The sequence below is a fragment of the Leopardus geoffroyi genome, chromosome B1 (assembly GCF_018350155.1).
Source record: "Leopardus geoffroyi isolate Oge1 chromosome B1, O.geoffroyi_Oge1_pat1.0, whole genome shotgun sequence".
NCBI classification, from domain to species: domain Eukaryota; kingdom Metazoa; phylum Chordata; class Mammalia; order Carnivora; family Felidae; genus Leopardus; species Leopardus geoffroyi.
In genome coordinates this window covers 101871912-101887287 of record NC_059327.1, presented here as the reverse complement: position 1 = coordinate 101887287, position 15376 = coordinate 101871912, and the positions used below count along the sequence as shown (strand labels likewise).

General features: G+C 34.8%; 1 protein-coding gene across 16 annotated transcripts in view; it reads left to right on the top strand.

The window, feature by feature from the left end:
• The window catches only part of KIAA1109 (KIAA1109 ortholog), a 211040-nt gene extending 197097 nt beyond the window's left edge, over positions 1-13943 (top strand). For 15 of the 16 annotated variants that reach the window (XM_045468446.1, XM_045468497.1, XM_045468429.1 and 12 more), the window contains 6 exons: positions 2953-3204; positions 3895-4098; positions 5846-6040; positions 6460-6594; positions 10704-10869; positions 13203-13943. In XM_045468446.1, coding sequence (XP_045324402.1) covers positions 2953-3204; positions 3895-4098; positions 5846-6040; positions 6460-6594; positions 10704-10869; positions 13203-13419 — 1169 coding nt within the window. In that variant the 3' untranslated portion in view covers positions 13420-13943. Of the gene's footprint in view, positions 1-26; positions 2455-2952; positions 3205-3894; positions 4099-5845; positions 6041-6459; positions 6595-10703; positions 10870-13202 lie in introns of those variants that run through there. The other variant, XM_045468525.1, reaches the window with a different exon arrangement.
• The last annotated feature ends 1433 nt before the right edge of the window (positions 13944-15376 follow it).

The window sequence follows — 15376 nt, the reverse complement described above, 5'->3', positions numbered from 1 at the left end:
ATATGCTTTTTATTCTATTCACTCAGCAAAGTACCTGATTTCCTGCCCATCAATGGAATTAAAGGCCATCATTTGGGAAGTCATCATTTATTATCCCCTCCCCCCTGCCAAACTCACCCATAACCATACCCACTCCATGCTCCTGAATACTAACTATGACAATACTATGTTCTGGTTTAGAGCTTGGGCTGTGTAATCAGAATGTCTAAGTTTGGATTTATTAGATGTGTCATATTAGGCAGATATTCACTCAGTAATTCAATCAGCAAATCAGCTATGTTCTTAAGCACGGTTTTAGGCATATGAGATCTACTAGTAGACAAAGTTCCTACCCACATAAAACTTTGTTCTAATGAGAGAGATAGACCATAGTTAATTTACTAACTAGGTAATTTCAGGTAGAAAGACGTGCTGAAAAAGCAGGGAAAAGAGATAAAGAATTCTAGTGTGTGAGGCTAGCTAGTGTAGAAAGGAGGTTCAGAGAAGCCTTTTCTGAAGTGAAAGATCTAGACTAGAAAGATCTCTTCTGGGAAAGAGAGTTGTACGCATACGGGCCTACTGAAGAGTGCAAAGCTCCTACAGAAGAAAGCTGGCTTATTTGAGGATGATTAAGGTGGCTACTTTGTTGGAACAAAGTGAGCAAGCAGGAAAATGTTGGACACGAATGGCCACATTCATAAGATTTTTAATATGACGGATAGCTCCATTGGAAAGTTCTGAACAGATTTGATATTTGATTTACTTTTTCTTAAACTTTTTTTAAAAGTATATTTTATTTATTTGAAAGAGTGAGAAAATGAGATTCCCAGGTAGGCTCTGGGCTGTCGATAAGGGGCTCAATCTCACAAACTGTGAGATCATGACCTAAGGCGAAACCAAGAGTTGGATGCTCAACTAACCCCTTAAAATACTCCTTTTTAGAGAATCATTCTGGCTGCTGTGTAGAGAATAGACTATAGGTGGTTAAGAGTGGAAGTAGAGACCATCGCAGTAATTACCATTACCATTATTGGACACATAGTAACAGTAAGGAGACCATTGGAAGAGTTCAGGCAACAAATGATGGTGGCTTTAACTAGAGAGAGGTAAAAGTGGTGAAAAGTAGTCAGAATCAGGATAATTTTAAATAATATTTTAGGGGCGCCTGGGTGGCTCACTTGGTTGAGCATCTGACTCTTGGTTTTGGCTCAGAGCATGATCTTACTGTTTGTGAAATTAAACACTATGTAAGGCTCTGCACTGAGAGCATGGAACCTGCTTGGGATTCTCTCTCTCCCTATCCCCCACTCAAGCATGTGCACTTTTTCTCTCTCTCAAAATAAACTTAAAATATAATTTTTTATAATCACAGAAGCAGTACATATGCACTGGAAAAGCCTAGAAAATAAATACAAGCAAAAAATAGAAACCTCACATTCCATCCAGAAATCAACACTCTGAACAGTTTATATGCTTTCAGATAATTTTCTATGAACCTATATACACATGTACTTTTTACCAAAATATTGTTCATACTGTTTCATAACCTTTTCTAGTGAACAATATCCAGTTTTCATTTTGCTAATTATCTTCTCTAGCCTTCTGAGGGCTATATATGTATACTGGTTTGGACAAATCAGTTGTAATATCGGTGTGTGTGTATGTATATATGTATGTATGTATGTATGTATATACATACATACACACACATGTATATAAAATTAAAGATCCCAATTTAAATCTGGTTATGTTCCTTTACTCTCTTTTAAATCACCATAGTCCTTTTTTTTTATGACCTGACTTGTTGAAGAGACTTGGCCAATTTTCCTACAGAATATCCTTCTAGATTTTTTTTTCAGTTGTTTCCTTGTGGTTTCATTTATCTTGTTCCTCTCGTTTCTGTATTTCCTTTAAACTAGAATTGGTGTCAGGCACATTACAAATTAGAGAGATGTTCCCCAAAATGCCTGGCCTGGATTCTTCAAAAAAGTCCTTGTCATGGAAAACAAACCAGGCATAGGGAATTGTTTTAAAGGAAACTAAAGACACATAAAACTAAATACAATGTATGATCCTTGGTTGGATCTGGAATGAGAGTTGTGGAAAACAATCAAAAAGGACATTATTGGGATAAGTCAGAAATATAACTAGTGCTTCTCAAACTTTAATGTGCATCTGAAACACCTGGAGATCTCATTAAAATGAAGATTCTGATACATTAGGAACAAGGTGGACTTAAGAGTCTCCATTTCTAGGGGGCGCCTGGGTGGTTCAGTCGGTTAAGCGTCCAACTTAGGCTCAGGTCATGATCTCGCGGTCCGTGAGTTCAGGCTCTGTGCTGACAGCTCAGAGCCTGGAGCCTGTTTCAGATTCTGTGTCTCCCTCTCTCTGATCCTCCCCCCGTTCATGCTCTGTCTTTCTCTGTCTCAAAAATAAATAAACGGTAAAAAAAAAAAATTTAAAAAAAAAAAAAAAAAAGTCTGTTTCTAATAAGCTGCCACATGATGCTGATGCTGCTGGTCCTGAGACCACTTTTGAGTAGCAAGGGTATAAGAGAATTTTAAAAAATCAGGAGATCTGCATTTGATTTCTAGGTCTTCTAGTCACTGGTTCACTAAACCCCTCTTCTACATTGAAAAGAATATAGATGAAATACCTAATTTACAGAATTATTGTGAGAATTGTATAAAATTTCATGCAAGTACTTTGTAAATCATGAATCATTATAGAAATGTTAGTTGTAAGTATTATTAGCAAGTTACTACTTTTCTTAATTCTATCCATCCTTATGAGCTTCTTTTCCCAGACTGTATTTTTATCAGCTTCTGCTTAATGTTAGCCAGGTGTTGGATTGTTTTCATCCCTTACCTGCATCACTTCAGCTGTAGAAAATAGCCACCTGCTGCCTTTCCACCTGCCCTTCAGGATGTTTGAGAGGCACTTGAGGATAAGTGGTTTTTGGTTTTCTTGCAGTGCTTGATGCAGCTCATCATCGACATTGGCCTGGAGTATTGAAGGTGGTATCGGGATGCCACATATCCTTATTTCAGATTCCATTACCAGAAAATGGAATGCAGTTTGGAGGATCAATGAGCTTACATGGAAATCATATGACACTAGCTTGTTTTCATGGTCCAAATTTCCGTTCAAAATCCTGGGCCCTTTTTCACTTAGAAGAACCAAATATTGCTTTTTGGACTGAAGCTCAGAAAATCTGGGAAGATGGTAAATGGACACATTTGTAACTTTTACCTTTTCTTATGATTAACTTTTACCTTTCTGATATGAATATAAACGACAGAATAATTTTGCTTTCTTGTATCTTTTGTATGTTTTTCTTATATTACTGAAGTCCAACCCTGTTTGTTCTCATGTACTTGACATGTCAAGGAATTCATTGCCAATGTGTCAATATGGTCTGGGACATGCTTAAGCACTTACTTCTGAACTTGCCATCTTATTCTGTTTCTTAAGCAATTAAAGTTTCTGCGCTGTGTCTGGTCACAGTCATAATAAGTTATTGTAAATTTTTCTTATAAAAACATGATAAAAGACACATGGTGGTAGTTTAAGGAAACTGTCAGTCAAAACTATTATAAAACTTTTATGGGTAAGGCTATGCTTTTACCTCTATTTACAGTGATAAACCTACTTCCTTTTAGCTTTAATTTCCTAATCTGTGGTTTCTTAATAATAAAGAAAAAATGGTTGATGCTCATCATCTTACTGGGGACAAATCAAGTTATAACTAAAAGAAAGAAAACCTATTTGTGATTTTTTTTCTCACTTTTCAGTTTTACACTCTTTCTTACTTATGTATGAGTTAGCTAAGTCTATTGCTCTAAAGCCACAACTATTTTCTTGCATCTAAATATAGCTTGTTAACATTAAGAAACCTTTTTTTTTTTCTTCTAGGGTCTAGTGATCATTCTACATATATTGTACAAACGCTGGATTTTCATCTGGGCCATAACACCATGGTTACCAAACCATGTGGTGCTTTGGAAAGTCCTATGGCAACAATAACTAAGATAACAAGGCGTCGCCATGAGAATCCACCCCATGGAGTAGCAAGTGTGAAAGAATGGTTCAATTATGTTACAGCCACAAGAAATGAAGGTTAAAAGTTTATTTCTTTAAAGAGATTTGTTTTCTCTATTTGGAGCCCTGTTAACCTGTGTTTAGAATTTAATTAGAGGGAGAATTTGCATTTATTTTAAATCAGTTTCATTTTATTCCTGATCACATAAGTACTAATTTTGTACATGATTCACCACCCTGGTTGTGCAACATCTCAAAAACTAGACACTATTTTAGATATAAGAAAACATTCAAAAATAAAGTTGGTTTAAATAAATGAATTTTATTATAGTTAAAATATTTTTGTAGTGATGCTAAATATCAGAGGTTCGGTAAAGTTATTACACAACTAAGTAATACAATGCCACAAACTTAAGGTTTGGGATGGTTGGTATAAAATGAAGCTAAATAATAACATTCCTATGAAATAAGTTTAAAAAGAGCACTTTTGGTGAATTTTTCCATTTGATTAGAATCACCAATCTTGTGATAATGTGGTCAGGAAAATTCTTATTTTGTGGTTGTTTTTGTGTTCAAGTTTATAGTACTGGCTTTTACCAATCATGTCATCTGTCCTGGAAAGGTGACTAGATTCAGACCCGTGAAGACTTGAATGTTGTACAGAAATAACCATCTTTCAAAACTGTAAAGATGACTTAAGTCCCATTGAAAAAGTTACTATGGAATAGGTCATCCCAGGGGTTAGAGACTGTTGAAAATAATCTGAGAAGAAAAGGATAAGGAAGTAAATTAGAAGATTATGTATGTATTGACTATTCTGTATTGACTATTCTATCTTCCAATAGAATTTTTGGAGGAGGGAGTTCTTTTTGGCTGGTATACCATGTTGGGGCTATTAGCAAACTTCACTGCTACCTATATACCTAAAAAATTATTAACTTTTATAAGAAAACCATAGCACATATGCTGGAGAAAATCAGGACTTCTACCTGATTTCAAAGTCAGGAACATATTTAATTGCAAATTCTCTTAAGAGTAAAGTATTCACAATATGAATGAAACTCATGTGTGGAATTTAAGAAACAAAACAGAAGAACATAGGGAAAGGGAAGGAAAAATAAGATTAAAAACAGAGGGGGGTTGCAAACCATAAGAGATTCTTAAATACAGAGAACAAACTGAGTGCTGCTGAAGGGGAGGTGGGTGGGTGATGGGCATTAAGGAGGGCGCTTGTTGGGATGCACACTGGGTGTTTTATGTAAGTGATGAATCACTGGGTTCTACTCCTGAAACCGGTACTACACTGTATGTTAACTAACTTGAATTTAAATAAATAATGTACTCTTAAAAAAAAGAGTAAGGTATTCAATCTATGGAGAATTCTGAGCTTAAACTCTTAAATTTAAACATGAATTTAGTTAAAAATAATATTCATTTTAATGTTTGAGAAATAAAAACAAAATATATTAGATTTATCCAGTCATGTTATAAAGCTTTAGTCATGAGAACAGTGATAGAATCACTATATATATATGTAGTATATATATACTATATATATGTGTATGTGTATATATATACATATATAAATAAAACTGTACATATATAAACATATTACTATATTTGTAAATATAAACAAATAGATAATAAATATATTTAAATAGATAAATATATTTAAATAGACCAAAGCTTTATATGGCTCTATTTTTAAAAATGTGAATCATTATTTTCCAGCTTCTAAAATGATAAAAATTCTGTGAAAATTATATGCTTATCAATGTCTACTGGTTTAATTTGATTCCTTTTGTCTTTATTATTATCCACGTAGAGCTAAACCTGCTTCGTAATGTTGATGCTAATAATACTGAGAATAGTACTACAGTGAAAAATTCTAGTTTGTTGAGTGGATTCAGAGGAGGTTCTAGCTACAATCATGAAACAGAGACTATCTTTGCTTTACCAAGAATGCAGCTTGAATTTAAATCCATTCATGTTCAAGAGCCACAAGAACCTTCATTACAGGGTATGTGGAAAAATAGTTTCTAAAGTTACTAAGAAAATTCTAAAGGAACTTCAGATTACTGTGTTCACACAGGTTGTGTAATATTAATATAGTGTAATGAAATTGATTTGCTTAGTCAAATTTTCTTATCAGCTATATGACTTCTGGCAAATGATTTAATCCATTTGTACCTCTTTCTCTTTGGGAAAATGGGGAGTAATAACAGGACCTCATTCATAGGGTTTTTATGAGGAATAAATGGTACATATTTGGAAAGTGCTTAGTAAATTATCATCATTTGTAAATCACCTACAGAAACTACTCATTTCTCTGTAGTTGCATTTAAATGGATTCATTTATATGAACCCATGTAAAATCGCTTATTAAGAGAAAGGGACTTCTTTCGTTAAGTCTTTTACTATAGAACTTTGCCATTGCAGATGCCAACCTGAAGCCGAAGGTAGAATGCAGTGTGGTGACAGAGTTCACTGATCACATTTGTGTGACTATGGATGCTGAGCTCATCATGTTCCTTCATGATTTAGTGTCAGCTTACCTTAAAGAAAAAGAAAAAGGTGGGTAGCATATTCTTTTTTCGTTCTTTCAATTGAGCTTCAGGAAAGGCAGTTGTCAGTGCCATTTATATGGATTTTTATGATCTAATGATAAAATGACTGGAATGTGTCTCTGTCCTGTATGAGTTGTATGTATCAATGAAATATATTGGTAAAACTGTGTGACAGACTATCTACTATGTACATGACACTCAGTCAAAATATACCTCACACTGAATGGTGTTTTATTACTTTACCAAATGTTTCCATATAAGCTATGTACATTATCAGGACTTGTAGGAGAATCAAAGAAAGAAAGAAGAGAAAGAACATTTCTTTGAGGAAACACTGCTAGTCAAAGTGAAATGGCTAAAGAAACAACTACATAATAAAGTAGCATGAGTTATAAACATAATTGGGAAAACTCAATTAAATAGATAAGTCTGTTTAGAGTGCAGAGAACATTGTCTTTTTAGAAATAAATTATTCAGACCTCATTGGTGGGGTTTTGTTTTTATGAGCTAGCTAACATTGGTTTACTCACTGGAAACTTACATGTTTGTCCATTAAGAAACATATGGCGGGGCGCCTGGATGGCTCAATCGGTTAGGCATCTGACTTCGGCTCAGGTCATTATCTCACAATTCATGATTTCGAGTCCCGCGTTGGGCTCTGTGCTGATAGCTCAGAGCCTGGAGCCTCTCTCTCTCTCTCGCTCTCTCTCTCTCTCTCTCTCTCTGAAAAATAAACATTAAAAAAAATTTTTTTTTAAGTTTAAAGGAACATGTGGTGACCCTAATATCCATATAGAATGGATATAATAGAATCCATTCAGTCCTCTGTAGCTGTTGAAAAGAATGAGGTAGTCTGAAATGTAATGATATGGAATGCCTTCCAAATATATAGTCTTTATTCACCCAGTAAGTATTTATTGCACAAACCTATGAATATATAGTGGTAAAACAATAGACATGATTTTCTTAAAAAGAATTTTTTTTTAATGTTTGTTTATTTTTGAGAGAGCAAGACAGAGCATGAGCAGGGGAGAGGGAGACACAAATCTGAAGCAGGCTCCAGGCTCCAAGCTGTGAGCACAGAGTCCGATGTGAGGCTCAAACTCATGAACCATGAGATCATGACTAAACCAAAGTGGGATGCTTAACCGACTGAGCCACCCAGGTGCCCCAGGATGTGATTTTTTTTTTTTAATTGCTTAGAATACATGCTATTTGTTTAGATCACCCTGTAATACTTCATTTTCTTCATGAATAAATATAAAATTTTTCTAGCAGTATTTTTTTTTTTTAATGTTTTTATTTATCTTTGAGACAGAGAGAGACAAAGCATGAGCGGGGAAGGGGCCAAGAGAGAGGGAGACACAGAATCTGAAGCAGGCTCCAGGCTCTGAGCTGTCAGCACAGAGCCTGACGCGGGGCTCGAACTCACAGACTGTGAGATCATGACCTGAGCTGAAGTCAGACACTTAACCAACTGAGCCACCCAGGCACCCCACTAGCAGTATTTCAAAATAGCCTCATGATAAATGTTTGAGTGAACAAAACAGATTATTAAAAAAAAAAAAATGCAAAAGCAGCATAGCACAGATTGAATTGCTGTTCCATTACTATTAAATCTAGATGTGTCAACAATTCAGTGAGAGTAAAATCAGTAATGATGACTGAAAGAAATCTATGAGACAGGAGTTGAAACTTAAATGACTGAAATCATTTAATAGGAAATACTTTATATAAGTAGATCCAGTCTTCACTTATAGCACCAACATATAACAGGCACTATTGTAATCCTCCTGTTTTTCTCTCTGCCTTAATATTTGAACTTAATGTGGAAAAAAAATATTCCAAGTAAATCTGTGAAGTTCAGAATTCTTTTCTAGTATACCTGTACATAAAAGCCTGCCAGATTTCTTTCTCACAGTTATGTGAAACCTTTGTCACTTCACGAAATACTGTGTTGGTCTTGGTCTGCTATGAACTGTGCATATTTTTTTTTTAAATCTTTAAATACAAACTGTTGCGCGCGCACACACACACACACACACAAGAGAAACAGACTCACTGAGAACAAATGGTGGCTCCCAAAGGGGAGAGGAATGGGAAGATAGGGGGAACAGATGAAGAGGATTAAGAGCTACACACTTCCAGTTATAAAATAAGTCATGGGTATGAAAAGTAAAGCATAGGGAATATAATCAATAAAATTTTAATATACTGCTTGTGGTGAGCATTTCAAATTTTTTTTTTCTTTTTTCAACGTTTTTATTTATTTTTGGGACAGAGAGAGACAGAGCATGAACGGGGGAGGGGCAGAGAGAGAGGGAGACACAGAATCGGAAACAGGCTCCAGGCTCTGAGCCATCAGCCCAGAGCCCGACGCGGGGCTCGAACTCCCGGACCGCGAGATCGTGACCTGGCTGAAGTCGGACGCTTAACCGACTGCGCCACCCAGGCGCCCCTAGCATTTCAAAATGTATATAATTGCTGAATCACTATGTTGTATACCCGAACCTAATATATATGTAAATTATTTTTCAATTAAGAGTAAAAACACAAACTTGAGGGGCGCCTGGGTGGCTCAGTCGGTTAAGCGGCCGACTTCGGCTCAGGTCATGATCTCGCGGTCCGTGAGTTCAAGCCCCGCATCCGGCTCTGTGCTGACGGCTCAGAGCCTGGAGCCTGTTTCAGATTCTGTGTCTCCCTCTCTCTGACCCTCCCCCGTTCATGCTCTGTCTCTCTCTGTCTCAAAAATAAATAAACGTTAAAAAAAAAAAAAAAATTAAAAAAAAAAAAAACACAAACTTGTTTAATATCATTTCATGGGAAAGAGGAAATGGGAATTTGATTATCAGACTTACAGTAACCAAGTGTTCTTATCTATGTGGATTTCAGTTATAAATAAAAATATTTTAACGGTTATATTTTGTTATTAAAAACTAAAAGAAATTAGTTTTGACCAAAATAAGTATAAACATGCCAGAGAATATTATTAACAGCATGTAAGACTAGACCAAATCAACATATTTCTAGAACATCAGATCAATTATAGCACCATAACCATTACCAATAATAAAAGCAGAGCAACTGAGCAGGCAGTAACTGCCTATATTCTTATGTGGTGTGGTAGTGTGACAACAAGTACAGTTTTATTCCTAAACTCATTCCCAGTCCATGTGTTATCCTGCTGCTAATCTACAATAAAGTTAAAAACAGGCTACACAAATTTATTAAAAGTACATTACATGAAAACTATATTTCAGATTTGATTTTGATTTTATATATATTATGATCACCAATTTAAAAAGAACTTGTCTTTCATAAAACGTTTGAGTATGCACTTATAAGAATGAAAGGCTGCTTATGTAAAAAGCTTAGAACCAGTGTTCAAATATAATATAGACATTTACATCCTGAAACTACTGAGTGATACACTTTATTGAGACACAATTCACATATAATATAATACAGTTCACTCATTTAAAGCTATTTAAAATGTCCACCTATAGTCATTCTTTAGGAAACTTTTAACTGTCAATTTTAGTGCCCCATGCCTGTTGTCAAATCTTGTCATTCTTTACTATTAGTGTTAAGCACAGAAATATATATAAAATATATGCTATTCCTCAAAAATATGTTAACTTCATGGTAACTATGGTCAACAATACCGTACTATATACTTGAAAGTCACTAAGAGAGAAAATCTTAAAAGTTCTCATCACACACATACCCACAAGAGGTAACTATGTGAGGTGATGAATGTGTTAACTAGCCTCATTGTGGTAATCTTTTCACAGTATATATGTATGTCAAATCCTCATGTTTTACATCTAAACTTATACAATGTTATGTGTCAATTATATCCCAATAAAGCTGGAGGAAAAAAATGTTAAAAAAAAAAACATGTTAACTTCAATACTGTCTTTCTTTAAGAAATACCAATAACTGGCACTTGTTTATGGGTTATTTTTAAATACTAGTTTTTCAGAGATATCATTAAATGAGGCTTTGGCCAGTTCATAAGTAAAATGATAAATGGAACTAATTATACTATTCATATGGTGATTTAAGATAAATTTATTATATACTTGCAATATTAATCTATGATTTTCATCATAGCCATTTTTCCACCTCGGATTTTATCTACTCGACCAGGACAAAAAAGTCCAATTATTATACATGATGACAATTCCTCTGACAAAGACAGAGAAGACAGCATCACTTATACTACTGTGGACTGGAGAGATTTTATGTGTAACACATGGCATCTAGAACCCACTCTTAGGTAAGTAGAAGGTATATATATTTACCTATATCCTACAGGATTATTATGAGAAAAAGGTTATAAATGATGTAGTAAGTTAAATATGATTTACCAAAAACTTTTTAGAAGTTAGCTACTTATAACATCTCTAACTTCTGGCTATGCTTTCTGCTCCTTTCTGCTTTTTTAAGTTCTTCTAGTCAGGGCAAAAGAAGCACAAACACTGCAAATAGCTCAGCATCCTCCACTGTGTAACATTCTTCCAGTTAATCACTAAAATATGAGAGTAACTCTACTTCCACCATTGCTGCTATGTTTTTACCAGGATATTAATTTCAGGTGTTTGAAGTACCTACAGTTAACTTTTTTGTTACTAAGTTTGGGTAGATACAGTAGCAGCCACACATTAAGGAATTACTACAATTTCTCACATATGTCATGACAATGTAATAGAACCTGCAATGTCATAGTTTGTCTGCATGCTAAGCAATACAGAACCATCCCTGAAATGTTGACTTTAATGCTGTCAGATTCAGGTTCATTTACTGAGTCATATTCTAATACAATCATGATGCCAATTACATCAACTTACTTTCATATTAAAATGTCAGTAGTATTTTCTAGTTTTAATTACATTTATAATGGCTGCTATAACTAGTGATACTTGCAGTGTGTGTCCTTGTTTATGATTACCACTTATGACCTTCCTATCATTTTTCCCTTTCCTTTCATCTGCTTTGCTAATGAAATTTTAACTGTCTGAATCATGGAATAATGGTATCAAAAAAAGGTCATCATAAGAAAATTCTAGCATATTTCTGCATAATGATACAGATTTCATTTAGATAAGGTTATTCAGACATATTTATGCCACAAAATAATTCCAAACTAACAAAATATCCATTATACAGTAGACTCTTGTAAAAACAGAAAGTAGTGACTTTGTGTTAATTTGTATTCAATAAAATTTGGTATGAATTAATAGTACATATACTCATGAAAAGTATTAACAGTGTCAGTGCTCAGGAACAGAATTAAATATTGCAGAGGTTCTAATGCAGAAAACTACTTAGAAAATTTGTTTTGTATTTGTAAATCTATGATGAAATTAAATACCTTTTAATTTGAACTTAAAAAGTTAAAAAGTGGTGGAGAGCATGTTGAAGAGCTCTGGCTCTAAGTCCAGGTTTACAGATAGCATAGTAACTAAATTATCTTGGCCAGAGGATCTAACCTAGTTCTGCCTCAGTTGCTTCATATGAACAATTGGTAAACAATATTACCTACCTTGTAGGGTTGTTACAATGGTTAAATGAGTTAATGCAAAATGCTTATAACTATTAGAGTTTTAGCAGATCAATGCTTAATACCCTCTTTTTCCCTTCCCAAGTTCAGAAGCAATTAAGACAGTGGGAGAGAGGCAGCTGCAAATCAAAATGGCAGTTTTAATACTGATAAGGCTCATAACAGAGAATGTGATTTCTATGTCTGGAAACAATGGCTTTCTACTACAAAGTCCAAGTTTGGACTTACCTACAGGGCCTTCATGATGGAGAACTCAGGGTGGAGGCGGGTGTACACCAGAATTGTGCAGTTGACAGCTCTGTGAACTCACCTAGCTATAGGCGGCCATGAACAGTCTTGGGTTAACCTATTTAGGAGTCTGTCCTTGAGAAACCTATTGCATGAAGGGACGGATCAAAATGAGTGGCTCTTAAGAGAAGGTAGGGAAGAGGGCACTAAACTACACTATATGGTTCCTCTTTTAACTTGTCAAACAGATAAATCATCAATAAGGGAGCAGAGAAAGGTCAGTAGTGTTTCACAAATGGCTATTCCTCTCTAAGGAAGGAAATGCCAGGAATAGGGAAAAAACTGTGTCCTTCAGACACGTTTAGCCCATAGCAAACAATACATTTTAGCCTTTTCCCCCCCACCATTATGCCACATATGTTGAACTCTCAGTTTTATTGAGATAAAACTGACAAAACATGTAAGGTATTTTAAGTGTACAGGGTCATAAATTTTATATCTGTAAACCTTGTAAAAGGATTCCTCCCATCAAGTTAACGTCTTTTAGAATGAAACAGATGTTCTTTAAATATGAAGATGACCCTGTAACTTAAGCCTAAATCAAAATGAGATTCATTTAGTCCACTGCTGTCAAGAATGCTTATAATCACATTTTTTGAGTGCTATTATAGTGAACCCAGGAATTGTAGCTTAGATTACTCAAATGCACCTACTGAGAATATTTTGTCCTAAGCATATTATGGAGGTTTAGTGATGTTCTTGAATCTACCTTTAGGACTGTGTTAGGGCACTGTACTCCCAAATAACTTTTATACTTACAGATTAATTTCTTGGACTGGAAGAAAAATTGATCCAGTAGGTGTCGATTATATTCTTCAAAAATTGGGCTTCCATCATGCCAGGACTACAATTCCTAAATGGCTTCAAAGAGGAGTCATGGACCCACTTGATAAGGTTCTCTCAGTTCTTATCAAAAAACTTGGTACTGCACTACAGGATGAAAAGGAAAAGAAAGGAAAAGACAAAGAAGAACACTAAAAAAGTAACTCATCTGTGAACAAACTGTGATTGTGTCCGTTAAGTTTTATTACACTGGAGTGTTTTTTCTTTTTGTATAGTAAACTTATTTCCAATATAACTTAAAATAATTCTAATTTTGTGGTCATTACATTGAGAGTTTGTAAGTTAATCTGTTTATTCTAGTTCCACCATTCTGTATACAGTGAAGTATTGCATGGTAATGTAAATTTTGTGAAAAACTAGATTAAAATATATAAATCTGCTTGGTAGGGTTTATAATTGTATTATGTGCAATATGATTCCTCCATCTTTAAAATATTTTCAGAGTAACTGTGAATTTCCTTTGATATTGGCCATAACTTTTAGGAAAAATCTTGCTGATAATGTGATTTTATTTTTGGTCATTAATTGTTTTTTCTTTTTTTAAAAGGTAGCCTTGTATAAATACCTACTTGTATATAGTTTGAGTAATTGTGATATGATTGAATACCACTAAAATATTGTTTGTAACTATTGTAATAAAGTCACAATAATTGGTTTCACTCTGTAGTTTTGGGGTCTTTTCTTCTTTTGATAGCTTATTTTTATAATTCTTGCAAAAATGAAATCCTTATAAAGATTAGCTCAAGGAGGATGCAATCAGGAAGAGGCACAGCAGAGGCTTAAATATTAGATATTGTTCTATATATATATTTATTTAGACAGCAAGGCACACATGTGAGAGCAGGGGAGGGGCAGAGAGAGAATCCCAAACATGCTCCATGGTGTCAGCACAGAGCCTGACTTGGGGCTCAATCCCACAAACTGTGAGATCCTGACCTGAACTGAAATCAAGAGTCAGAGGCTCAACAAGCTGAGCAACCCAGGCATGCCATTATTCTTTTTGTTTGTTTGTTTGTTTATTTAAGAGACGGAGGGAGAGAGAGAATCCCAAGCATGCTCCATGCTGTCAGCACAGAGCCTGACCTGGGGCTCAATCCCACAAACCCCTGAGATCATGACCTGAACTGAAATCAAGAGTTGGATGCTTAACTAACTGAGCCACCCAGGCACTTCTCTATTTCTTAAACTAGTGGTAAGTACACAGCTGTATGTTCTTATACTGTGTATGTAAATTTATGTGTATCCTTTTTAAAAACTTTATATATATAAATGTATATATAGTATACATGCAGAAGGATAAGATTTTAAAAAGACTAGCAAACTCTAAAGAAATATTCAAAAGTACTTATAATCAACTATATTCCTCCCCCCACGCCCCCACAACTCAGGTTTGAAATCTAGCCAAGGCTGTACAGTTTAAAGGTTGGGTAAAAAGTAGAACTGAAAAATCCTAGAGCTAGAAAATGCCTCAAAAAAGCCCGTGATGCAGACTCTTGCATTAGGTATACAACAAAGTGTCTGACAGATTAAAAATAATTACAGAAGAGCCTCTTGCATATGCGCGCACACACACACACATAAGTGTTGGTAGGGGAATTAACTATCTACTATCACACAGCAATTTAGTAACAACTAAAAGCCTAGTATCTAGAGTCATAATTTTATATTCTTTCTGCTAGACCATCTTTTCTATCATCTGCCAGTTCTCTGCATCACCATTACAGTTGGGGGCTACATGTACATAATTTCTACTGGTCAGGTTTACCAGAGAAGCAAATTCTATGTCTACTATGGATCTAGTGTCTAAGATAAACTACCAGAAAGTTACTTCATAAAACAAACCAACTAAAAATTAAAGAAATTAGTTCCTTGAGTCCTACTCCAGGTATGTATTCTCTGCTTTAAAGAAACAGTATGCTAGTTATAAATGTTAAAAATTTCCCATGGCTTTATATATTATTGACGTATGAGCTAACAAAAAAAATGATCTAAGTATAAACTTACTTGATTTCTAGCACTGTGATAATGTTTTACTGTGATAAAAACATGAAACCATAAGAATTCTTGAGAACACAGGCAGTAACCTATTTGA